This window comes from Triticum urartu, chromosome 4, assembly GCF_003073215.2.
Source record: "Triticum urartu cultivar G1812 chromosome 4, Tu2.1, whole genome shotgun sequence".
Taxonomy (NCBI): Eukaryota; Viridiplantae; Streptophyta; class Magnoliopsida; order Poales; family Poaceae; genus Triticum; species Triticum urartu.
Genome location: NC_053025.1, coordinates 578,815,609 through 578,842,129, shown reverse-complemented (window position 1 = coordinate 578,842,129; position 26,521 = coordinate 578,815,609). Strand labels below are relative to the sequence as shown.

The window sequence follows — 26,521 nt, the reverse complement described above, 5'->3', positions numbered from 1 at the left end:
CAGAATGTTTGCACGGTCGGTTTGGTTAATAGATCTAGGTGTTTTTTTTTGCCAAAAAAAAAGATTATAGCATTTACATTTCCATGTAAACTTCATGTCTGTAAATTGAGGGTCACAGACCATACTATGAACAATAGGAGTTGAGTAAAAATTAAACTTTTTCCTTTAGGATTCAACGTTTTTATGTTCTGGATATGAAATGTTTAGTGTGTATGATTCGACTAATATTTTTTTGCATCATGTATGATTACATCAGTTATTTCCCTTGATAGGAAGATTCTCACAATTAAATACTTAGTTTATTGTGGTTATTTATATACAAAGCATCGTAGTTATTTATCATATGCAGTAGTTGATTCTATTTGCTCTGGAATGGTGCCTGATTCTCACTAACGAATGGTTTCTTCCTACTTTACTATGTAGTGATTGACTCTATTCGCCCTAGAATGATAGCTGGTGTTTTCTTGGTGAACGAATGGTCTATATGTACTAAGACATGATCGCCTTCTATGAAATAAGGTGAATGCAAACTCCTGCACCATCCAAAATAGATGATCGACAATTATCTGAGAGAACCATACAGTTTTCGCTACAAAACCATCTTAATGTAATAATGAAATATCAATATTAAAATTTGGGATTTTCTAGCGATAATGCCTAATTTTAGAAAGTGGGTATGGCTCATTCAGCATAGAAACGGTTCAACTGTCAATTGTGTTTTTTTTTGCACGAAAATGCTGAGTCATTAGAGCAGGAGATTCGCATCCCTTTTGTGCACTAATCCTAAAGTAGCTACGCATGGTTCTCAGTAATAATGACTTCATTAGAAATTGTTCCCCTAAGTTTCCTTAAGACTGGTCGTAATGGTAGTATCATAACTAGTATTATGCATGCCAACTAGGCAATTTTGATGAGGTGTCATAGTATTAAATGAAGAAAAAGAGGGTGGAGTATCATATCATGATACCGTATCATAATAAATGTTATGCTACTTTGTGTCATGCATGGTAATAAATAGAGTACTGCATGATACTAATATGTGATACTATGCATTAGAGAGGTAGTATCATACACTAGTATCATATGCATAATACTAGTATATGATACTCACCGTTACAACCAGCCTAAGAGATAGCAAAACCTTTTGTTCATTTCACAATAAACCAATGTTAAAATTAGCGGCTATGGCAAATTCCAGCCAAATCAGCTAAATGGCACATAAAGAGGCTCAGTACTAGAATCTGGAACTTTGCCCAGTGCCAGGTTGTTTTCCGAGTACATTTCATCGGGTACTAGGTAAACATTATCTTAGTCAAGTACTTTTTTTGGACTCGGCAAACAACTCTTTGCCGAGTGTATTTTTTTGCTGGCCAAAGAATTCTTTGTCGGGTGACATTTTTTGGAACTGGGCAAGAATTTTATTTTTATTTTTTTCTTCACCTTTCTTTTTGCCAACTGCTTTTTGGAGCACTCGACAAACACTTTATTATTATTATTTCTCCTTTCTCTTTAACAAGTGCCTTTTTAGTGCACTCGGCTATCACCTTTTGGTTTTCTTCTGTACATTATTTGTTTTCTTTTTTCCATGTATGGTCTATTATTTTCGACGTTTTTCTCTTCCTCCCACTCTATTTACTCGAGTCCATGTTTAGGCGTTATCATATTTGTGTTCTTGAGTCCATGTTTAAAGAAAATAAAAGGAATTTTGAACATTAGGGGGCCAAGACTCGACCCCGAACATGAAGTTTATTAGTGTTTAATTTAAAAAAATGCAAACGATGTCTGAAAAGGATGAAACGTGGCATGGTATCCTCATATGACACATGTAGGTTGTAGTAAAATTTTAGAATGTTTCATAAAATTTGTGTCGTACACTGCTTAGACACCGACCCATCTTCGAGAAAGAAACTTGGTTTTGAGAGGGAAAGAGTCAGGTTTGAAGGTGACGCTGCCAGTGTATAATTTGTTGGCTTTGAAATCTTCTTATACACCGAAGATACACCATTGCATGATCCATGTCAAAATTTGACATCTTTTGGGATTTGTGTGCTATATTTAAGAAACTAAGTGCATGTCTAGGCATTTAGTTAATATAATAAAAAATGCATGTACATGAAATTTTTGAATTGGGTTGAAAAATCATATTTGTGTTCTGCAGCCCATGTTTAGGCCTTATCCAAGAAAAGGAAATCGTGAACATGAGTGTCAAGACTAGACCCAAAACTTGGAGTTTACTGATTTTTTTATTATGAAAATGCAAATTTTGTCCGAAAACGCATGAAACAGAGCATGGTCCCCACATATGACACCTACATGTTGTGGTAAAAAATTGAGAAGCCTTTCACAACAATGGTGATGTGGACTGCTTAGAAACTGGAGTATCCCCGGGGAAGAAATGTAGGTTTGAGAGGAAACAGGTCAGGTTTGAAGGCGGTACAGCTATTGCTTCATCTACTAGACTTCACTTTTTTCTCTACACTCGAGAATCGAGATACACCTTACATGATCCATGTCAAAATTTGGCATTTTTGGGGCTCTGTTTGCTATATCTAAGCCATTAGATGAATATAATATTAAAAAACTGAACTGCAAGTGCATGAGAAAGCTGAAAAAAATGGGTTATAAATCATATTTGTGTTCTTGAGCTCAAGGTTAGGCCTATCCGAGAAAAGGAAAGGAATTTCAAACATAAGGGTGTCAAGAGTCGACCCTGAACATGGAACTTATTGGTTTTTTAATTCCAAAAACTGCAAACAAAGTCCCAAAACATGAAACTCGGCATGGCATCAATATATGATCCCTAGAGTATGCAATTAAAATCTGAGAAAGTTTTGCAAAAGTTACGGCATACAATGCTTAGAAACTGAATCATCTCCGAGGAAGAATCGCGGTTTTGAGAAGGAGCAAGTCTGATTTGAAGGCGAAGCGTCTATGGATGAGGAATAGAGTTCTAGATTTGAGGAACTCATGGTGTACCTTTTCAAGCACGTACACCACGAATTCAAAAAAGGTTGCGAATTTGGAAAATGCTATGAATTTGAGAAAGTTTGTGAATTCAAAAAAGTTCGCCGATTCAATAGAAAAGTTTGTTGATTCGAAAAAGTTCAAGAATTTAAAGAACAATCATGGATTCGAAAAAAAATCATGGATTCAAAAAATGTTCATTAATCTAAAAAGGAGCATGAGAAAAAAGGAAAAAGGAAATAAATAAAAATGAGAAAAAGGAAAAAGTGAAGAAAACCAAGAAAAATCCGGTTCCGGACAAACCAAAAGAAAAGAGCCACAAAAAACCGTTGCAGGTGAAGATGCTAGTATGAGCAGGCCCACTTTAAAATGCCCGGGGCCATGGGTGCCCTGTACGCTTCGCTCCGACCCGTCGCCTAAGTTAGCCTTTATCTTTATCTTTATACTGAATTTGAATAACAACATAATGTGGATAATGAAGAACGGAAAATCACATGCGTGTGAGTTTAATAACTTGCCTAGCTAGTTCTCAAAAAAAAAAAAAACTTGCCTAGCTCGCCTTCGCTTCCAAGGTAGCCGGCCATACATTTTTATGTATATAATCAGCTAAAAAAACACTTCACTACGAAGTAATCTGGAGATTAGTCAAGTCAACTCCTCGTAAAAATATAATCAAATGAGCATGCGATGTGTGCACATTTGTGAAGTTTTACTGATTTGACGGTACGCACACATTTTAAAAAGCATCACGGATGACGGATGGAGTGATTCGCGCCTCCCCGATCCCAACCCAAGCACCATATATACACTTCCTCCCAGCTCAAGTTCCCAAACAAAACACAAGGTAAATCTTACGAGCTACACAGACACGATCCAGTCAGAGATGGCCGAAGGAGGAGATGAGCTGAAGCTGCTGGGGTCATGGTCGAGTCCGTATGTCACGAGAGCGAAGCTTGCCCTCGCCGTCAAGGGCCTGAGCTACGAGAACGTCGACGAGGACGTCCACAACAAGAGCGGCCTCCTCCTCGCCTCCAACCCCGTGCACAAGAAGATCCCCGTGCTCATCCACAACGGCGTCCCCGTCTGCGAGTCCATGATCATCGTGCAGTACATCGACGAGGCGTTCGCGGGCACCGGGCCGCCGATCCTCCCCGCCGACCCCCACGAGCGCGCCGTGGCCCGTTTCTGGGCGGCCTACGTCGACGACAAGCTGGTGTCCCAGTGGACGAACTCGTCCAGGGCCAAGGCGGGGGAGGGCAGATCCGCCGAGGCGATGAAGGAGATGGTGGTGGCCGTGGAGGCCCTGGAGGGGGCCCTGAGGGAGTGCTCCAAGGGGAAGGGCTTCTTCGGCGGCGACGGCGTCGGGCTGGTGGACATCGCGCTGGGGAGCATGCACTCGTGGCTGATGGCGATCGAGGCCATGTCCGGCGCCAAGGTGTTCGACCCCGCCAGGACCCCGCTGCTGGCGGCGTGGATGGAGCGTTTCGGCGCGCTTGATGCGGCCAGGGCGGTCCTGCCGGACGTCGGCAGGGTGGTCGAGCTCGCCAAGATCAGGCACGGACAAGCCGCCGCAGCTTCAACTTCATCAAACAACAAGCAGGAGTAGCCGGCATGCATGGTGGCATGACCTACGCGCGTGTGTGTGTGTGTGGACTGTGAAGTGGGCCGATGATGGCCGGTGTTTACCTTTTGATTGTTGTTTGTACTGTGTCAGCGGGTTGATGTAATACTACTGCTACTGTAATGGATCTATTGACGAAACTGGTCTGCGGTTTACAGATGTGCGAGCAGTTTATCCCGGGCCAGTTATCAGGTTTCTCACTGGACATCACCTGCTGCTGGATGGATCCACTGTGAACTGGTTCAGGGTGAGGGGAGACTGTCTAGATCACTGCAAACTGTTGATAGTGGCGGCTGCAGCCTCTGGGAGAGGGGTCAGAACGCTTTCTCCCGGGCTTCCGCGTCCGCGGCTCGGGTCCGTGGTAACTGCCCCTGCCCCTGCCGCTAGGAGTCGGACGAGAGTAAGTAAGGCCATCTCCAGCCGCGCCTCCGGTAAGGTCTCCTCAAATGATTTTTTCGCGCCGGCGCCAAAACAAGGCCCAGTCGCGTCCCCAGGAGTCCGATTTTCGCCGGTCTGGGCCGAAAACAGCGCCGGCGGACTCAGGCCGAACCCGGCGCGCTGGGGGACGCCCGGGGGCGCCGGGGCGAACTGTTTTGGCGCGAAACAGCCGCGGGCCCGCCGCGTCAGCGACACGGCGCCTCGTCTTCAGCCAACGGTCTCGGTTCCCGCGAGGAATCAATGCCAAGGCTGCCGCCGGTCAGCCTTGCCATTGATTCCTCACGGGCGGCGCGTCATGGGACGGCACGTCGACGCCTCCCCTCCCTCGCACGCGTACACACGGGTGCGGCGCGGCTATATAGCCGGTGGCCTGCACTCGGCTGTGCCCACATCAGCCCCGCCCCCGCCGCCGCCCAGCTCCTCCCTCTCCCTACCTCTCCCGAGCGTCGCCGCCCAGCCCCTCCCTCTATCTCTCTACCTCTCCCGAGCCCGTCGCCATGGCGGAACGCTTCCCCGGAGACGAGGCGGCGACCAACGGCTTCGGCCGCCGTTCGCTCCGCGAACAGGAGTCCTGTCTCCTGTTCCAGGCGAACATCCCGGCGCCGCCGGACATGCGCGCCGGGCCGACGGGGTGGAGGCTCAGCGCCGGGGGAGTGCCCACTTCCCCATTGCCCGACGCCGTGGCGAAGCCGAAGTACTTCGCCGAGGAAGTCGAGGTCGTGCGCGCCTCCCTCACCGACGCCCAACTCTCCCTCCCCCAGTACGCCGCCGACAACCACGCGGCTTGGGCGGCGTATTTCGAGCGCCGCCAGCAGCAGCGCTTGGCGTCCATCAACGACGCGCCGGTGGTTGGTGGCCGGCAGAACAGCGAGGGGCGCCACCTGTGGTGGGGCGTCCCCGGCCGCACACTCGAGGGCGTGCTGACGTACCTTGAGGGCGGCAACGACCCGCCGTTGGCGTACCCGGCGAGGGCGGCCGCCCCGGCGCAGCACCGACGCGCCGGGCCATGGGCGCCAAGGAGGTTCGGGTCCTCCTCCTCTTCTTTCTCCTCCCGATCTTCATCGCACTCCTCCGGCACTCCGGCCCTACTCGGCGTCAAGGCCGAGCCCGCGGCGGAGACGCCGCTCGGCCGGCACACTCGCAGCGCCGGCATCGTCATCAACGAGGGCGGCCGGCGCGCCTACTCGTCGGCTCCTCCTCCGCGCTTCGTCAAGCCAAAGACGGAGCCGGGGCTCGCGCCGGTGAAGATGGAGCCGGGGCTCGCGCCGGTGAAGACGGAGCCGGGGCTCGCGCCGGTGAAGAAGGAGCCGGCCGCGCCGGTGACGACGGAGCTCGACGACGACGACGCGGCCCTGGAATGGGCGCGCAGGGACTCCATAGCGATGGAGAAGGAGCGCCTGGAGAAGGCGAAGGAGCGCCAGTGCGCCGCCCTGCTTCGCTTCGCGGAGCGTCGACGCGGCCGCGATGAAGGCGGAGTCGTCGTCATCTGCGACAGCGACGACGACGACGACGACGATGCACCGCCACCAGTCCGCCATGGCGACGCCGGGCAGGGGTCCAGCAGGGGCGCCCGCGTCAAGGAGGAGAAGGCCGACGACGACGATGGCGGCGACGGCGGCGACTTCAGCCAGTTTTTCCTTTAGATTAGTTTATGTATATGTGCTATGTAATGAAAATCTGCGAACTTCGCCGAAATGTGCCGAAATTTATCGTATTTGGCCGAATTTTATCGTGTTTAAGCCGAACTTCGCCGAACTTCTTTTATTTTAAAACGTGCCTGGGGCGGCCCTGGAGCCGGCGGCTGGGGACCAACTCGCCCCAGGCCCAATTTTTGCGTCGGCTCACCCCCAGACGGCGATTTTAGGCGCCCCCTGGGGGGCCAACGGCTGGAGATGCCCTAATGGCGGTGGTTGGCAATGGCAGCTGGTTGGTGGCACAAACTCGCGCTTCCGTCAAAGCAAATGCTTCAAGTGTATTCCCCCGGCTCACCGGGTCGCTGAGTGCTCGCCGGCCGCCTGCTCCACCCCGCCTCTCTACCGCTCTCTCGGTGCTTGCAAGGAAGATGGAGGCCCCGAGCAGCTTTCCGGGAGCGTGCCCGGCACTGGCTGTAACGCCCTCGATGCGGCTATAGCTCCCACGTGTCGAGGCACGACTTAGAGGCATAACCGCATTGAAAGCAATGTAGCAAGTTAGGCAATCTTCACAACATCCCATGTAATATAGATAATAAAAGGGGAGATACATAGTTGGCTTACACTCGCCACGTCAATCAAGTACATAAATAGCATTACAACATTCAAACACTAATGGCCCGACTACAGCGCCAAAATAAAAGAACAACCCAACATGCGACACGGTCCCGATCATCCCAACTGGGCACCACTACTGATCATCAGGGAAAGACACGTAGTAACGGCGTGAGTCCTCGTCGAACTCCCACTTGAACTCAAGCGCGTCATCTGGAACGGAATCATCAGGCCCTGCATCTGGTTTGGAAGTAATCTGTGAGCCACAGGGACTCAGCAATCTCGCACCCTCACGATCAAGACTATTTAAGCTTATGGGTAAGGTAAGGTAAATATGTGGAGCTGCAGCAAGCGACTAGCATATATGGTGGCTAACCTGTTCGCAAAAGAGAGCGAGAAGAGGAGGCAAAGCGCGAACGAATAACTAGAGAGCAACCTGCGGCAAGCATTACTCCAACACCGTGTTCACTTTCCGGACTCCGCCGAGAAGAGACCATCACGGTAACTTACACTGTTGATTCATTTTAATTAAGTTAAGGTTCAAGTTATCTACAACCGGACATTAACAAATTCCCATCTGCCCATAACCACGGGCACGGCTTTCGAAAGTTCAAATCCCTGCAGGGGAGTCCCAACTTAGCCCATGACAAGCTCTCACGGTCAACGAAGGAATAGACCTCCTCCCGAGACATTCCGATCAGGCTCGATATCTCGGTTCTACAAGACACTTCGACAAGTTAAAACAAATCCAGCAACACCGCCCGAATGTGCCGACAAATCCCGATAGGAGCTGCACATATCTCGTTCTCAGAGCACACTCAGATGAGCCAGACGTCGGGTAGGCCAGCCCAGAGTTGCCCCTGGTAGCTCCGGACATCGCTCGGTTGGACCAACACTCAGAGGAGAACTGGCCCAGGGGGGGGCTAAAATAAGATGACCCTCGGGCTCCGGAAACCCAAGGGAAAAATAGGCTAGGTGGCAAATGGTAAAACCAAGGTTGGGCATTGCTAGAAAAGCTTTAATAAAGGCGAATTATCAAGGGGTTCCCATTATCACCCAACCGCGTAAGGAACGCAAAATCCGGGAACATAACACCGGTATGACGGAAACTAGGGCGGCAAGAGTGGAACAAAACACCAGGTGAGAGGCCGAGCCTTCCACCCTTTACCAAGTATATAAATGCATGAAGATAACAAGATAATATAATGATATCCCAACAAGTAAATAATGTTCCAACAAAGAACGGTCTCCAATCTTCACCTGCAACTAGCAACGCTATAAGAGGGGCTGAGCAAACCGGTAACATAGCCAATCAACGGTTTGCTAGGACATGGTGGGTTAGAGGTTTGACATGGCAATTTGAGAGGCATGATAAGCAAGTGGTAGTCATCGTAGCATAGGCATAGCAAAAGAGCGAGCATCTAGCAAAGCAAAGATAGTAGTGATTTCGAGGGTATGATCATCTTGCCTGCAAAGTTGTCAGAGTTGACTGGACCCTCGAAAGCAAACTCAACGGGCTCCCCGTTAGCGAACTCGTCTCCCGGCTCTACCCAAACAAGACAAACAAGCAACAAGGACACAATCAACCACGTGCAAACTCAAACAACATGATGCAAAGATGGTATGCTATGCGGGATGCAATATATGATGCATATGCAAGATTTGACAAGGAATGAATGAACCTGGCCTCAACTTGGAAATCCAAGTGTGCCACTGGAAAGATGAGATGAAATCGCTCAAAAACGATATAAAGAACGCCGGAATCGGAGTTACGGTTTGAAAATGGCAAGCAATTCAAATATGACCACGTTCTGCGATTTACAGCAAGTAGTCGACTAGATGCAACAAGATGAACATGCTACAGCACTCAAACATGGTAACAAAATACATGGCAGAGATCGATGCTTAACAAAATACTAGCACTGAGCTACGGCCAATTCATCCATTAACAGGTTCAAACAAGCATGGCAAAAATGTATTTGGTAAACAGATTTCAGACTTAGTGAAATTAACACTTGTCTGGAATCTCAGATTAGGTAGCACACTTTGGAGTATGAAAACTATATGCTAGAGGACCTGAACATGGCCAAGTAAAGCATGGCATGGAGCTACTCAAAGAGCTTAACAAAAGTACCTTAGTTACCTTGAGCCAAAAGGGATCGGAAAATACATTTGCAAGAATGTGAACATGGCAAAACCATAATCAGATCACAGACTTGGTGAAAAACTGGAGCATGCAAAACAGATATCAAGTGGGCATGTTTACGAGCTCGATGCACTCACTACAGAGCAAGTCATGACAATTTAAGCATACACCCATCAAGAATACACAAAATACAAGTTAGACATGGCAAGAACAATAACATAGCATGCACGGATCAACTACAACATCCTCGGCAAAATTGCTAACAAGTAGACAATCTGCCCAGATTCACGAAATGAGAAAAGTAGAGCTCGATTGACTCAAGCTAGGGTGCTCCATAATTGCAAAAAAAACATGGATGGATAGAGCACTACAAGATTAACAAAACATCCTTAATGATCATCCTCAAAAGAGGCACGGATCACTAGGAATCAACATGAACATATGGCAATTTGAGATAAACAATTCAAGGACTTAGTGGAAATGCTAAGTCCCTGAAATCAGCATTAACGAATGCTCCACTTTGCAAGCTTGTGCTAGTCACCACACACATCACAAAAATACATGGGTTGCACCTCTGGATAGATGGCAAAACATATAACAAAACTCATGTAGAGCTCAGGGACATATCATGCACACAATAATCATGGCAAAAATGACAAATATCTAATTGGAGCAGCAGATCTGACAATTATCTCAAATAGAATTCTTCTAACAGCATTTCGGGCATCAAGATGAACTCAAATGAAAATGATGCAGTGAGATGAAATGATGTGCTCTCTGAGACGAACATTTCGGTATGCTATATGCCCAAAACAGAGCTACTGATGCAAAATTACAATGCGATGAACATAGCCAAATATTTAGGGTTAGGGACGGAAAGTCAACCGAGGCAAGATCCGGATCCAGATCTGGCCGGGCGCGTTTTACGAGGTTCGCCGGAATCGGAGGTCGCCGGAGCGGGGATGACACCGGTGGGCGAGGTGGCCGAAGTTCGTGGCCGCGGTGGCCGGCCGGAGTCGGACGAGGACGGAGAGGAGGCGGACGGCGGCGGTGAGGGACGCCGGCCACGGGGCGTCGGGCGGCGGAGCAGTGGCCGGTTCGGGCGGCGGAGCCTCGCCGGCGCGGCGGGGCCGGCAATGGCGCGCGGCGGCGTCGGGCAGAGGAGCCTGCCGGCTCGGGCGGGGACGGGGCAGGCTCGGGCGGCGCGGAGGGAGTGGGCTCGGGGGCCCGCGGCGGGCCTCGCGGGCCGGCGGTGCTGGCGGCGATGTGGGGCGGTTCCCACCATGTGGCAGCGCGGGATTGGCGGCGGCGGATCGGGCGGACGTGTCCGGTGCGGCCCGGACATTGTCCGGCCGCACGGATGGAGCGGGGCTAGGGTTTGGAAGAGGGGATCCGCGAATTTTGAGGAGGGGGTCTTTATATAGGCATAGAGGGAGCTAGGAGAATCCAAATGAGGTGCGGTTCTCGGCCACGTGATCGTGATCGAACGCTCTTGATGATGGAGAGGGTTTTGGTGGGTTTTGACCCAACTTGGAGGGGTGTTGGGCTGCAACACACACGAGGCCTTTTCGGTCCCTCGGTTAACCCTTAGAGCATCAAACGAAGTCCAAATGGTACGAAACTTGACAGGCGGTCTACCGGTAGTAAACCAAGGTCGCTTGGCAAGTCTCGGTCCAATCCGGAAATGTTTAATCCCCACACATGAAAGAAAGGTAGAAATGACCACCGGAGGAGAACGAAGCGCCGGAATGCAAAACGGACAATGGGGAAAATGCTCGAATGCATGAGATGAACACGTATGCAAATGCAATGCACATGATGACATGATATGATATGCATGACAACGACAACAACACACGGAGACAAAAACCCAAAACCGAGAAAATAAAATAACTTAACGCCGAAAACGGCAAGAGTTGGAGTACATATTGGGTAGATCATATCCGGGGTGTTACAACACTCCACCACTACGAAAGGATCTCGTCCCGAGATCTAGGACTGAAAAAACGCCGGGTACTCGGAACGGAGGTGATCCTCGCGTTCCCAGGTAGCTTCATGGTCGGAATGGTGTGACCACTTGACTTTGAGGAATTTGATTGACTTGTTGCGAGTCTTGCGTTCAGTCTCTTCAAGAATAGCAACGGGGTGCTCACGATAAGAGAGATCTTCTTGGAGCTCAATGCCCTCGAAGTTGACGGTGCGGTCAGGAATCTTGAAGCACTTTCGAAGCTGAGAGACATGGAACACGTCATGCACATTTGCAAAGTTTGAAGGAAGCTCGAGTTGATAGGCGAGATCGCCTCTCTTGCTGACAATCTTGAAAGGTCCCACGTATCTAGGGGCAAGCTTCCCTTTGATACCAAAGCGACGAGTACCTTTCATTGGAGAGACGCGGAGGTAAACATGATCTCCGATCTCGAAAGCCAAATCACGGTGGTTACTATCATAGTAGCTCTTCTGGCGGGATTGGGCTGCTTTGAGGTTATCTCGAATGACTTTGCACATTTCCTCTGCTTCTGTGATTAAGTCATTACCCAAAAGCTGACGTTCACCGGTTTCAGACCAGTTGAGAGGGATACGGCACTTCCTGCCATACAGAATTTCAAATGGGGCCTTGCACGAACTTGCTTGAAAATTGTTGTTGTAGGAGAATTCAGCATAAGGGAGACAATCCTCCCACTTCATGCCGAAGGAGATCACACAAGCCCTGAGCATATCTTCAAGAATCTGGTTGACACGCTCGACTTGACCGCTAGTTTGAGGATGGAAAGCTGTGCTGAAGCGGATGTTGGTGCCCATGGCCTTCTGAAAAGAATCCCAAAACTTGGAGGTAAAGATGCTGCCACGGTCTGAAGAGATCACTTGAGGAATACCGTGCAGAGAGACAATTCGAGAAGTATAGAGCTCTGCCAATTGAGCTGCAGTGATTGACTCTTTGATAGGCAGAAAATGAGCCACTTTAGTGAGTTTGTCGATGACAACGAATATAGCATCATTGCCACGTTTGTACTTTGGAAATCCAGTCACCAAGTCCATCTCAATGTGGTCAAACTTCCATTCTGGAATGGCAAGAGGTTGGAGGAGACCAGCTGTCCTTTTGTGTTCTGCCTTCACTCTTCTGCAGACATCACATTCATTCACGAACTGAGCGATCTCGCGCTTCATTCGAGTCCACCAATAAGCCTGCTTGAGGTCCTGATACATCTTCGTGCTCCCAGGGTGGATGGAGAGGAGAGAATTGTGAGCCTCGTTCATGATCACTTTACGAAGGTCACCTTTGGGCACAACAATACGATCCTCGAAGAAGAGAGTATCCTTGTCATCAAGGCGGTAGCACTTGTACTTGGGTTGACTCTTGGCAATCCCAATCTTCACCTTTTTCACCATAGCATCAAGAAGCTGAGCTTGGCGAATCTGGTCTTGCAAGGTAGGAGATACTTGAAGGTTGGCGAGGAAACCTTGAGGAACAACTTGCAGATTAAGTTTGCGGAAAGCTTCACAAAGCTCGGGTTGATAAGGCTTGAGAATCAGACTGTTGCAATAAGCCTTTCTGCTCAATGCATCAGCAATCACATTGGCCTTGCCTGGAGTATACTCGATACTCGGATTATACTCTTGAATCATTTCGACCCATCGAGTTTGCCTGAGGTTGAGATTAGGCTGAGTGAAGATGTACTTGAGACTCTTGTGGTCTGTGAAGATGTCCACTTTTCTTCCCAATAAGAGATGTCTCCAAGTCAAAGGAGCATGCACAACTGCCGCCAACTCGAGGTCATGAGTGGGGTAGTTCTTCTCATTGGGCTTCAACTGGCGAGAGGTATAAGCCACAACTTTCTTCTCTTGCATCAACACTGCGCCAAGACCTTGGAGAGAGGCATCGCAAAAGACCTCGTACGGTTTGGATTCATCAGGCGGAGTCAGAACTGGAGCAGTGACCAATTTCTCTTTCAAAGTGTTGAAAGCAATGTCACACTCCGGAGACCAAACGTACTTGACGTGCTTCTGGAGAAGATTTGAGAGAGGCTTCGCGATCTTAGAAAAGTTTTCAACGAATCTTCGACAGTAGCTTGCGAGACCGAGGAAGCTACGGAGTTGCTTGACGTTCTGAGGTGGTTCCCAATTCACAATTGCAGACACCTTCTCAGGATTCACCGCAATGCCCTTGGCAGAGATGATATGACCAAGATAAAGAACCTCATCGAGCCAAAATTCGCACTTGGAGAACTTGGCGTAGAACTGGTGTTCCCTTAGCTTATCGAGTACCAAACGCAAGTGCTTGGCATGATCTTTCTTGTTCTTCGAAAAGACCTGAATGTCGTCGAGATAGACCAAAACGAAGTCATTGGTGTAGGCGTTGAAGATGAAGTTCATCATGCGAGAGAAAGTCGGAGGAGCGTTGACGAGGCCAAAAGACATGACAGTGTATTCATATGAACCAAAGCTTGTCTTGAAAGCCGTCTTGGGAATATCTTTCTCACGGATTCGAATCTGATGATAACCCATACCGAGATCAAGCTTGGAGAATACTTGGGCACCTTTGAGTTGTTCGAACAGCTCGTTGATGTTGGGAAGTGGGTATTTGTTCTTGATAGTCTTCTTGTTCAATGGATGGTAGTCAACACAAATTCGGTCCGTTCCATCCTTCTTCTTCACAAAAAGAACACCACAACCCCACGGAGAAGAACTAGGTCGGATGAGGCCCATTCTCTCTTGAACATCGAGTTGCTTCTTCAGCTCCTTCAACTCTTCAGGTCCGAGCTTATAAGGACGCTTGCAAACCGGTTCCGTGCCAGGCTCAAGATCGATGACGAATTCAACTGGCCGGTGCGGAGGCATTCCTGGAAGCTCTTCTGGAAAGACGTCTTGATACTCGCAAACGACTGGAATTTGCGAGATAGCATCCAGTTCACCCTTCTCATTGAGAGAAAACAGACGGATTGTATTATCACGAGTGCCAAAGACAATTACATCCTCAGACGAATGATTCAATTGAATCTGCCTGGCAGCACAATCAAGATGCGCCTTGTGCTTAGAAAGCCAATCCATTCTGAGAATAAGATCAATATCCGAGTTGCCAAGAACCACCAGAGAATAAAGAAACTTGTAGTCGCCCAACGTGATAGTAACATCCGGGGCGATAGCGCTTGCATTCATGAATTTACCCGGAGAAACAACAGATAACTGTCTAGGCAAATCTTGTAAAGGCAACTCATGCTTAGAAACAAATGGTCTCGAGATGAAACAATGTGATGCACCAGTGTCAAAAAGAACTTTTGCAGGAATATCATTAACAGGAAGGTTACCCATGATGACATCTGACGAGTCCTCTGCCTGAGCTGCATTCATCAAGTTGACCTTGGCGGACTTGGTGTTATGCTTAACCATAGCTGTACTTGCCGATCTCACAGGAGGAGGAGGAGGGAGACGCCTCTGATTGAAGCATTTGTTGGCATAGTGACCCTTCTGTTGGCACTTGTTGCACGTGACCTCTGAAAGCGGACGGTGATACGGAGCACTCGATCTTGGAGCTTGAGACGAAGTCTTGTTCTGAAAGCCAGGGTTGGGTGGGTGGGAAGATCCACTGCCACCTTTGCTCTTCTGCTGATACGGCTGACGGAACGGAGGAGGAGGAAGCCAATACTTCTGCTGCTTGGCCACTTGAGTAGAGGAAGAAGGAGTAGCATCTCTGACTCGCTTCTTGGAAGCATCACACCTCAGTTGAGCGGCCTCTTGCTTCAATGCAATGTTGTAGAACTCATCGTATCTCAAGGGCTCAAAGAGAACAAGAGCTTGCTGGATTTCTTCTCTGAGACCACCCCTGAACTGGTATATCATGCTCTTCTCGTCAGGGACGTCCTACTTAGCAAAGCGGGCGAGCTTCTGAAACAACTTGTTGTAGTCATAGACAGACAAAGAGCCTTGCTTCAGGTTGCGGAATTCCTCACGCTTGCTCTCAACCACGCTCTGAGGAATATGATGAGCTTTGAAGTCTTGACGGAATTCATCCCAGGTAATCACACGGCCTCCTCTGGAATCCTTGTACTGCTGGAACCATTCTGCAGCTTGGTCTTTGAGTTGGAAGGAAGCGAACTTGACGAAGTCCTCAGGCCTGACGTTACTGCACTCAAAATGCTTGCACAGATCCATGAGCCAATCGTCAGCATCAGTTGCCTCAACACAATTGCTGAAAGTCTTTGGCCCGTTAGCAAGGAACTGGTTGAGTGTAGCAAAGTGATTCTAATTGTTGCCTTGGTTGCCTTGGTTCGCATGATTGCGCTCTTGAAGAATTTGCATGATCAACTGCGTGTTTGCATTGGTTGCGGCCATCACAGCTTGCCATGCCTCCGGAGGAGGTGGAGGTGGTGGCGGATCCTGATTCTGATTCTGATTGGTGCTCTTAGCGGGAGCCATCCTGAAGAGGGTGACAACCGTTAGCACATTGACAGATAAAATGAAGCTGAACCAAACGGGTTGAAATTGCAACATAAAGTCTTCACATCCGAACATAAGAACGAATGCATTCCACTTGAAATGGTCACATATCCATAAATTGAGAAGCCACTTAGAATTTAGGTAGAGGAATAAATCAACAAGGTACGGATCAAGAACGAATACTCGGTAAGAAATCCCAATCTCAAACCAAATATCTGTGGAAGAAGAACTAGAGCTACAAGAATTCCCACCTATGAAACTCCTGAACCTTTCCGGTTATGCAATCAGGTGTTGGGGATACAGGGGAAGCATAATATCTCACCCAAATCTAGCAATCCTACATACAGCTGTATCCATCCTTCAACACATAACCGAGAAAAACTTCGGAAACCATCTACCTCAACCTTCGAAAAGCATCCATTATACAAGTTATGGCGATAGTCCCGAACTCCCGCCCCAGTACTGGGTGGCGTCGAGGTTATCTCACCAACGAACTGCATAAAAGAGATTTTCGATGTCGACGTACTAAACTCAGGTATTCCAGAACTGCAACGATAAATTTGTGACGACAACACCTCAGAGCTCAACTCCCCAGGACACTTCCACAACCCCTAAAGACAGGAGGCACCAAGAACAATGTTCTCGTCACAAAACCATCGGAACGATTCCAAGATACCCGCGTGATCCTAAAAATTTTTTTTAGTGAAATTTCAGAAGAGAAGAGTCAAAACTCTACGTCCTCGATGCGGCTATAGCTCCCACGTGTCGAGGCACGACTTAGAGGCATAACCGCATTGAAAGCAATGTCGCAAGTTAGGCAATCTTCACAACATCCCATGTAATATAGATAATAAAAGGGGAGATACATAGTTGGCTTACACTCGCCACGTCAATCAAGTACATAAATAGCATTACAACATTCAAACACTCATGGCCCGACTACGGCACCAAAATAAATGAACAACCCAACATGCGACACGGTCCCGATCATCCCAACTGGGCACCACTAATGATCATCAGGCAAAGACACGTAGTAACGGCGTGAGTCCTCGTCGAACTCCCACTTGAGCTCAAGCGCGTCATCTGGAACGGAATCATCAGGCCCTGCATCTGGTTTGGAAGTAATCTGTGAGCCACAGGGACTCAGCAATCTCGCACCCTCGCGATCAAGACTATTTAAGCTTATGGGTAAGGTAAGGTAAATATGGGTAAGGTAAGGTAAATATGTGAGGCATATATGGTGGCTAATCTGTTCGCAAAAAAGAGCGAGAAGAGGAGGCAAAGCGCGAACGAATAACTAGAGAGCAACTTGCGGCAAGCATTACTCCAACACCGTGTTCACTTCCCAGACTCCGCCGAGAAGAGACCATCACGGTAACTCACACTGTTGATTCATTTTAATTAAGTTAAGGTTCAAGTTATCTACAACCGGACATTAACAAATTCCCATCTGCCCATAACCGTGGTCACGGCTTTCGAAAGTTCAAATCCCTGCAGGGGAGTCCCAACTTAGCCCATGACAAGCTCTCACGGTCAACGAAGGAATAAACCTCCTCCCGAGACATTCCGATCAGGCTCGGTATCTCGGTTCTACAAGACACTTCGACAAGTTAAAACAAATCCAGCAACACCGCCCGAATGTGCCGACAAATCCCGATAGGAGCTGCACATATCTCGTTCTCAGGGCACACTCAGATGAGCCAGACGTCGGGTAGGCTAGCCCAGAGTTGCCCCTGGTAGCCCCGGACATCGCTCGGTTGGACCAACACTCAGAGGAGCACTGGCCCAGGGGGGGCTAAAATAAGATGACCCTCGGGCTCCGGAAACCCAAGGGAAAAATAGGCTAGGTGGCAAATGGTAAAACCAAGGATGGGAATTGCTGGAAAAGCTTTAATCAAGGCGAACTATCAAGGAGTTCCCATTATCACCCAACCGCGTAAGGAACACAAAATCCGGGAACATAACACCGGTATGACGGAAACTAGGGCGGCAAGAGTGGAACAAAACACCAGGCGAGAGGCCGAGCTTTCCACCCTTTACCAAGTACATAGATGCATGAAGATAACAAGATAATATAATGATATCCCAACAAGTAAATAATGTTCCAACAAGGAACGTCCTCCAATCTTCACCTGCAACTAGCAACGCTATAAGAGGGGCTGAGCAAAGCGGTAACATAGCCAATCAACGATTTGCTAGGACATGGTGGGTTAGAGGTTTGACATGGCAATTTGAGGGGCATGATAAGCAAGTGGTAGGCATCGTAGCATAGGCATAGCAAAAGAGCGAGCATCTAGCAAAGCAAAGATAGTAGTAATTTTGAGGTATGATCATCTTGCCTGCAAAGTTGTCAGAGTTGACTGGACCCTCGAAAGCAAACTCAATGGGCTCCTCGTTAGCAAACTCATCTCCCGGCTCTACCCAAACAAGACGAACAAGCAACAAGGACACAATCAACCACGTGCAAACTCAAACAACATGAACGTATGGCATAATGAGATAAACAGTCCAAGGACTTAGTGGAAATGCTAAGTCCCTGAAATCAGCATTAACGAATGCTCCACTTTGCAAGCTTGTGCTAGTCACCACACACATCACAAAAATACATGGGTTGCACCTCTGGATAGATGGCAAAACATATAACAAAACTCATGTAGAGCTCAGGGACATATCATGCACACAATAATCATGGCAAAAATGACAAATATCTAATTGGAGCAGCAGATCTGACAATTATCTCAAATAGCATTCTTCTAACAGCATTTCGGGCATCAAGATAAACTCAAATGAAAATAATGCAGTGAGATGAAATGATATGCTCTCTGAGGCGAACATTTCGATATGCTATATGCCCAAAACGGAGCTACGGATGCAAAGTTACGATGCGATGAACATAGCCAAATATTTAGGGTTAGGGACGAAAAGTCAACCGAGGCAAGATCCGGATCCAGATCTGGCCGGGCGCGTTTTACGAGGTTTGCCGGAATCGGAGGTCGCCGGAGCGGGGATGACGCCGGTGGGCGAGGTGGCCGGAGTTCGTGGCCACGGTGGCCAGCGGAGTCGGACGAGGATGGAGAGGAGGCGGACAGCGGCGGTGAGGGACGCAGGCCACGGGGCGTCGGGCGGCGGAGCAGTGGCCGGTTCGGGCGGCGGAGCCTCGCCGGCGCGGTGAGGCCGGCAATGGCGCACGGCGGCATTGGGCAGAGGAGCCTGCCGGCTCGGGCGGGGACGGGGCAGGCTCGGGCGGCGCGGAGGGAGTGGGCTCGGGGGCCCGCGGCGGGCCTCGCGGGCCGGCGGCGCTGGCGGCGATGTGGGGCGGTTCCCGCCATGTGGCAGCGCGGGATTGGCGGCGACGGATCGGGCGGACGTGTCCGGTGCGGCCCGGACGTTGTCCGGCCGCGCGGATGGAGCGGGGCTAGGGTTTGGAAGAGGGGATCCGCGAATTTTGAGGAGAGGGTCTTTATATAGGCATAGAGGGAGCTAGGAGAGTCCAAATGAAGTGCGGTTTTCGGCCACGCGATCCTGATCGAACGCTCTAGATGATGGAGAGGGTTTTGGTGGGTTTTGAGCCAACTTGGAGGGGTGTTGGGCTGCAACACACACGAGGCCTTTTCGGTCCCTCGGTTAACCATTGGAGCATCAAACGAAAGTCCAAATGGTACGAAATTTGACAGGCGGTCTACCGGTAGTAAACCAAGGCCGCTTGGCAAGTCTCGGTCCAATCCGGACATGTTTAATCCCCATACACGAAAGAAAGGTAGAAATGACCACCGGAGGAGAATGAAGCGCCGGAATGCAAAACGGACAACAGGGAAAATGCTCGAATGCATGAGATGAACACGTATGCAAATGCAATGCACATGATGACATGATATGAGATGCATGACAACGACAACAACACACGGAGACAAAAACCCGAACCCGAGAAAATAAAATAACTTAACGCCGGAAACGGCAAGAGTTGGAGTACATATTGGGCAAATCATATCCGGGGTGTTACACTGGCACCGCGCGCCGCGGCCATGGCGACGGAAGAGCGGGACCTGGTTCGCCGCAGGGCTGTGGCGGTCATCGTCGGGTTCCAATCGGAGCCGGAGCCGGAGCCGTCGAAGGTGGCGCGCGCCTGGGCCGCGCGCTTCGGGGTGGAAGAAGGGGCGGTCGAGGCGTCGGCCCTGGGACCCGGCGAGTTCCTGGTGGTCTTCCGGGACGCGTCCACCCGCAATGAGGCGATGGGGCTGCAAGGGCCGCTCCTGCTCGGGCGCGCCTCCTTCATGCTCTCCCCGTGGACTCGGCTCCGGCGGGCGAGGGCGGAGAGGCTGTTCCACAGGGTGCGGGTCTGCTTGGAGGGGGTGCCGAGACGCGCGTGGCGGGCGGGGACGGTGGCCGGCCTCTTCGGCCCGTCCGCCATTGTTGAGCGCAGGGACGACTCGGCGGACTCGGCCAAGGACGCGGCGTGCATGAGAGTGTGGCTGTGTTTTGATTTTCGGTTTGAGCTTTTTTTCGCCCTAGGCCGAGATGGCCGAATTTCGGCCAATTTCAAAAATTTCGGCTGAAATTTGACCAAAATTTGACTGCAATTTGACTTAAATTTGACCAAAATTTGCCAAATTTAAGCAATTTCGGCCTAATATACTTTTCACCCCAGGCCGAGATGGCCGAAATTCGGCCGAAATCCACTTTTTTGGCCGAAAATCAAAACACAGGAGTGTGGGTGTGGATGGACGACTTCGAGAGCTTCCTCTCACGGGCCAGCGGAGCATCGAGGAGCCGAGGCCGAGGGAGGGGCGGCTGGCCATGCGCGCCTACGATGTGCTTCTTCACCTTGACTGTCTCATGGACTACACCGGCGGGCCGCCCGTCGCCGGAGGGTTAGGTAGGTCCGCCGAGGCGATGAAGGAGATGCTGGTCGCCGGGGAGCGAGCCCCTGCAAGTTTCTTTTGAGTCGTTTGGCTTGTACGACGTTTGTTCAGTTGTTTTGGGTAACAGTTTCAACTCAATCCTAAGTAAGCATTGTTCATGCCGTGTGTTCTTGCAATCACCGGCCGGCTCGCCGTCCGCCGGGGGAGGGAGATGCTTCTCTTGTTTTTTTAGGGATAGCAGGAGAGCTGCTATGATTCATTAAGAGGAAGCGGTAAAGAAACCGATGCTCGGTTAATTAAGGAAAACCGAGCTAAAACCTTTACAAAGAGCACAACAGGACATACACGAACGCCTAATGGCCGACACAACACGAACTGAGAGACAAAAGCAGCGTCATCGTACATCCCATCGGGCACACGGCTCGATGACTTCGACTTCGCTTCAATCTCGCCAGAGAGCACTGCTCAGTCGTCTTGGACAAGGCCGCCACGAGCACGTTAGACAACATCACCGTCACCGGAGAGAGACGACATGTCCGACGAAAGAGGAGCGAACATGTGCCTCTCCGATCACAAGAGGGCGCCCAATGTGACTCGCCTGGCGCTGCATGCAAGTCGTGTGTGGTCCAAGTGCCCACCACCATCGCCCCCGACGGACATGCCACCAAGGGGTGCACCTGCTGCACTCCCGTCGACCGAACGACCGGCCCCAGACGGATGCACCACCAACGGCTCCAAGCTCACCAAACATTGCCCACTTCAGATCCACCGCACCACCACTAACCAAGTGCTCTCTGTATCAGACTTGACTCCAAGGCAATGCTTCCAACAAAGTAATGACACCAATGACGCCACCATTGCACACGGTTTTCGCCGGGAGATAAGAACTTGAAGCGGGGAGAAGTGTCGGATCCCCTCGATGGCGCCTCCAACAAGAAAAAATCACACCCAAAGGCGTCATTCGCCACCAGCCCAGACCGAGGTCAAGCATGACTTTCGTCGGGGAGCCGAGCACCTATGCCGGAGACGGCGTCTCCAACACACCACCACCAAACCGGAGCAGCAGTTGCCACTTGCTACACCTCCCAGTAACTAGCCGAAGCACCGCCAGCGCGCAAGCCCAGAGCATCCTGAAGACCCTGCCGGACCAAGCCACCACGGACCACCAACCCATCAGGGAGGTGTGGAGGGAGTGCTCCGGGGAGTGGAGCTGGATAAAGCGTCCACTTGCTTGTCTTTGTAGATGCATTTGTATATTTGCAGGTTGGGACGTTTATTCACTTCTTTTCTAAGCGAAGATTGCAAAACCACAACTTGGGTAACAGTCTCAACTATAAGTACACATCGCAAAACCTGAAACTCACCTATAAGTAAACAGTGCAAAACCACAACTTGAAAGGTCACTGGGTTTGGTGGGGGTATGCCAAACAAACATTATAGAAACTCACTTGTTACACAACAATCACAGAGGGAAAAGTAGTAGAAAAATGGAAGTTTGGGCTTAGGATAATAGTGACTTATAAATATAACCATATTATACCTCGGCAGGTGGCAGTGTTTTCTAATCTAAGTAAATAAAGATTGCAAGACCATAACGGTTATTTCCTTGGCTAAATTGATGACCAAACTTGAATCTCAAAATCCGTTGCGGCACCACATAATCTGAGACAGGTTAAGACGATAGAAATAGCCCAAACATGCAACTGCCAGCAACATCAAATTAAACCGTAGCAAATTCAACCACACAAAGGATGATCCAACTAATACATGGCAGAGTGGATGCCCGTCTTTCTTGCTACACATGAAATGATTCACTGAATGTTTCTTAGCTGGCTATGAAACAAAATAACAGTTTATGGTGCATTGACAGCTACAGTCTCATAGCTCAGTCGCGCTCGCTAATGGCTGTTAGGTGCTGATCAATCTCCTCTGTCGTGAGCGACCGGAAGACACGGTCTTCTTTCCTCACAACACCGACCTGCCGATCACAAGGTATTGATATAAACACCACACATTGCAGAACAGAAATTTTAACTTGAAAAAAGGGGACTTGTGAATTTACCTCGATCTCGGTAGCCTTGAAATCTTCCTGCAGAACAGATTGCAATGCAGAAATTGCAATCTGAGAGCACATGATAAAATATTAGTGGAGAGTACCAAAAGGAAAGAGCACAAAATATCTCTTCAAGCTAAGAATGAATCAGCTTCAGTAATATAAGAACACCCTAGTTCAGAGCCTGTTGTTTGCCTGAGAGGAGAAGTGCATTTACCTGAACAGTTTCGTCATATGTGAACTGTGGGCTATCCTTCATTTTCTTCTCCAGAAAATTTATTGCTTCCTGCTCCTTCAGTCCGGCACTAGTTGCCTGAAAAACAAGAACTTGTTAGTGGTTTGCTACACATAAGACAAAGATTAAGCATTTGGCTGGGTATAGAATTGAGGAATAATATAGTGCAGTGCAGAAAATTACTGTATACCTTGTGTCCAAAGAAGTGACCTGCGGGGTCACACTTGAAGAGCTGAGCATTTTTCTCTTCATCATAACCCAAGACCATGGCAACTGAAGAACATACCAAAGAAAATGATTATGGTGGGCAATAGGCATTAAGCTAATTGGTCTAACACTACAACATCATAGTACTAACAGATGTAAATGTGATAGTACTAACCTACACCAAGGGGTCTCATGTACGCATGCTGCGTGTATATTTGTGCTTTGTCTGCTATCCTGAAATATTAATCAAACATGCAGTGTTATAGCTGCCACTTCGGTAACTCAAAAAGGAACTCAGATAAGGATAAGGTGTGATACCATTTTGCTAATACATCCACAGGCATCTCGTATCCCCATTTTTTACGGAACTCAGCTGCTTCATTTCTTGCTTGGGAGACCAAGGACCTCGCATCAGCTGGGAAACAAAAAAAAAAGGATATTCAACATCAATGAACAGCAGAAGGAATGAGTGTAAGTAAATACAGTAATCTGAAGGCCTAACCCTAATCATATCACACTAGCAAGGAAAGAAAGGGCCCATATCATATCACACTAACAAGGAAGAAAGAACCCTAATTACATCACACTCACAAGGAAAGAAAGGGTAGTGGGTGATATCTGATGCTACAACACTGCGACTTGACATGCCAAAATATTGGCTGTCAAACAAATACCAGATTTTTCAAGGGTAGAAATTAGAACAGAGTAGACATACCAATATAAGTATACACTATCCAGTATCTCGTCCAAAATATAAACAACTAGCAAAGCCCTCCACTGTTTCTCTGGTTATTATTAATAGCCCTTTGGGCAAGAGCAAGCAATATGACACTGGAAAATAACCTTAAGTCCCATTCTTTACACAAGAAATCAAGAAGATTTGGGATTATCTCTTAAGAGTAAAACATGTCCAGATCCTGCAAGAATGAAAACTGTTTCCAGCCTATCATGACACATGTAAAATGGTCCCACATTTGACCATCAGCTCTCACAAATACAGATTACTACAATCCAATACAGAATCCTACATAAGCTTAGTTTAATTTCACTAGAGCATCAGATTATCTGCGCTCATATCGTAGCTACAACCACAGTTGGGGGTGAGTCTATTTTGGCCAACTCGCAAATACTATTCGAGATCACCAAATCAGAAAGCCCAACAAGCAGAAAAGCAAACCTCACTCATCAATTTACAAAGAAAAACACATCCATCATCGTTATCTACAAGACTATAATTGAATTTACTTACAGTACATCGGTACTAAAAGAAAGCACAGTAAAACACAGACAGTCACAGTATGATGGTGGTCTACTTCCAAAGTGTCAAAAATGCTAGTACTAGAGATTATCAAATCACCAAAAGCTAACACACACAAAAGCAAGCATCCATCACCAACTCGCAAAGAACAAACCATTCATCGCCGTTATCTAAAACGAATTCAGTTTACTGTCACAATACATCAGTATCACACAGTGCATATATACTAAAACAAGGCACAGTGACCAAACCTGTGAGGCCGGTGGCAAGCAAGCCGGTGTACTTGGTAATCGAGAAGAGGTGCGTGATGCTGGTGTCATCCAGCAACTTGTCCTGCAACCAGAAGCACATCACAGGGGCAAAAAAAATTCAGCCTTTCATCAGGTATACATACAGGTAAACCTCTCAGGTATCGGCAGTAAACAAATCGGGCGCGGTCGAATTCGCAAGCTCCTCGGGCCAGCAACGGCGGCGCGAGAGCTGGGATCGGCCGGGGGGGCGGACGGCGACTCACCGGGACTTTCTTCTGGGTGACGACGCAGACGGAGTCCTTGCCGCGGACGCCGATCGAGGTGACCCCCGCCGACTTGACCGCCTTGAACGCGTACTCTGCGCACACCAGGCGGACGGATCAGACGCCGCACGAATCGAGGGCCAGGCGCCCCCGCAGATCTACTAGGGGGGAGGAAAGCTAGGGTTTGGGGAGGCACGCACCGACTTGGTAGAGGCGGCCCTCGGGGGAGAAGATGGTGATGTGGCGGTCGTAGCCCGCGCCCGATCCGCGGCTCATCTCGAAGGGTCGCCGGAGATCTCGCCGGAGCTGGAGCTGGGCCTGGGCGGTGTGTCGCCTGCTCTGGGTCTCTGTTGTGCGGGTGCAGGTGCGGGCTTGTGTGACCTCGGCTGGGGGACTTGACGGCGCCGATGCGTTTATTGGCGCTGCCTTCTGCCGCAAGAAGAAGGGAAAAGGGCCGGCCCGTTCGGGGACCTGTGGTCGAGTCGGACCCTAGCTCTGTCTCGCTCTCCACAGGGGGAGTGGAAGTGGAATTCAGAGCACCTCCAACACCAATCTCTTTTTTTTTCTTGAAAAAGAAACATGATAGAGTAAAAAAATAAGGGCATAAAACGCTTTTTTTTTGCACGAGCAAGTGCCGTCTCCGAGAGCAGCCCTGTAATAGAGCACAAGAATGTTTTTTTGGCACGAAATAGGGCAAAGTTGCTCCAACCGTTGCCCTAAAATAGGGCGGGAGTCGCGACGAGTATATCGAGGTCGGCAGCGGGGTAGGAGGAGCCAACCATGGCGCGAGGCCGCCCGGGCGGGTGGATCTGAGGGTTTCTGGCCACGGGCGGGTGTTCGGAAGTAGCCTCGCGTTTCTGGGCAGCCGCCCGACTGCCCTATATTTGTTGCACGAGGAGCCTCTTTTTTGGGCAGCCCAAAAAAATTGAATTTCTTTCATGATTGGGCAGTTGTTGGAGGCCGATTTTTGCCCTCCTGTGCCTAAATACGCCATGTGGCCAAAAATAGAAATGTTGTTGGAGATGCTCTTAGCCTTCATTTTTTTTCTACGAAGAGAGAAAAATGGCATATTTTTTTGGAAGATCCAGCATCCTATCCACATTCATTGATTTAGGAGAATAGCATGAAACAAGTGATGAAAGAAGCCATTAGACCGACTGCTAAATGGATAATCTGACAGCAAATCTCTGAATGAACTCTTAATGCATTTGACGCGCGCAAGGCACCAACGCTCTAGATTTGACCTGAAAGCCCTAATCACGTTTGTGATAGAGGGGACATTTCCTCTATAAATGTCGTTGTTTAACTCCAGTATTATGTCCCAGCAAATTAGGATGACCATGGATTTGATCCCTTGTCTTGCTACATAGATCGCTTTGCTTGGTGATGGTTCATACTATGTAGTGGTGTTGCTTGATGCAGCCTAGATGTCTTGACGCAACGCACTACATCCTTTCCAGAGAGTTGCCTAGTTCTAGATGGACACGGACATGTTGCAGCTCTAAAACAAATGAACTAAAGATTCAAGATTTTCTCATGCAGAAGCGG

General features: G+C 49.1%; 2 protein-coding genes across 2 annotated transcripts; one reads left to right on the top strand and one right to left on the bottom strand.

The window, feature by feature from the left end:
• The first annotated feature begins 3,779 nt into the window (after positions 1–3,779).
• Positions 3,780–4,725, top strand: LOC125552850 (probable glutathione S-transferase GSTU6). Its single transcript, XM_048716546.1, has one exon. It carries the CDS (start codon positions 3,848–3,850, stop codon positions 4,568–4,570), a length of 723 nt encoding a protein of 240 aa, XP_048572503.1. The 5' UTR covers positions 3,780–3,847; the 3' UTR covers positions 4,571–4,725.
• A 17,668-nt stretch (positions 4,726–22,393) lies between these two features.
• Positions 22,394–25,437, bottom strand: LOC125552848 (proteasome subunit alpha type-6). The gene is made up of 9 exons (XM_048716542.1): positions 25,174–25,437; positions 24,974–25,068; positions 24,711–24,792; positions 23,520–23,616; positions 23,377–23,435; positions 23,185–23,267; positions 22,977–23,072; positions 22,769–22,828; positions 22,394–22,684 (listed from the first exon to the last, which is right to left on the bottom strand). Exons 1-9 carry the CDS (start codon positions 25,247–25,249, stop codon positions 22,592–22,594), a joined length of 741 nt encoding a protein of 246 aa, XP_048572499.1. The 5' UTR covers positions 25,250–25,437; the 3' UTR covers positions 22,394–22,591.
• Between the last annotated feature and the right edge of the window lie 1,084 nt (positions 25,438–26,521).

Coding starts and splice junctions, on each gene's coding strand:
- LOC125552850 (XM_048716546.1), top strand. CDS start 3,848: ATGGCCGAAGGAGGAGATGAGCTGAAGCTGCTGGGGTCATGGTCGAGT.
- LOC125552848 (XM_048716542.1), bottom strand. CDS start 25,249: ATGAGCCGCGGATCGGGCGCGGGCTACGACCGCCACATCACCATCTTC. Junction 24,793..24,973: donor TCACCCAGAAGAAAGTCCCG/GTGAGTCGCCGT, acceptor TTCTGGTTGCAG/GACAAGTTGCTGGATGACAC. Junction 23,268..23,376: donor CATGAGACCCCTTGGTGTAG/GTTAGTACTATC, acceptor TATGTTCTTCAG/TTGCCATGGTCTTGGGTTAT.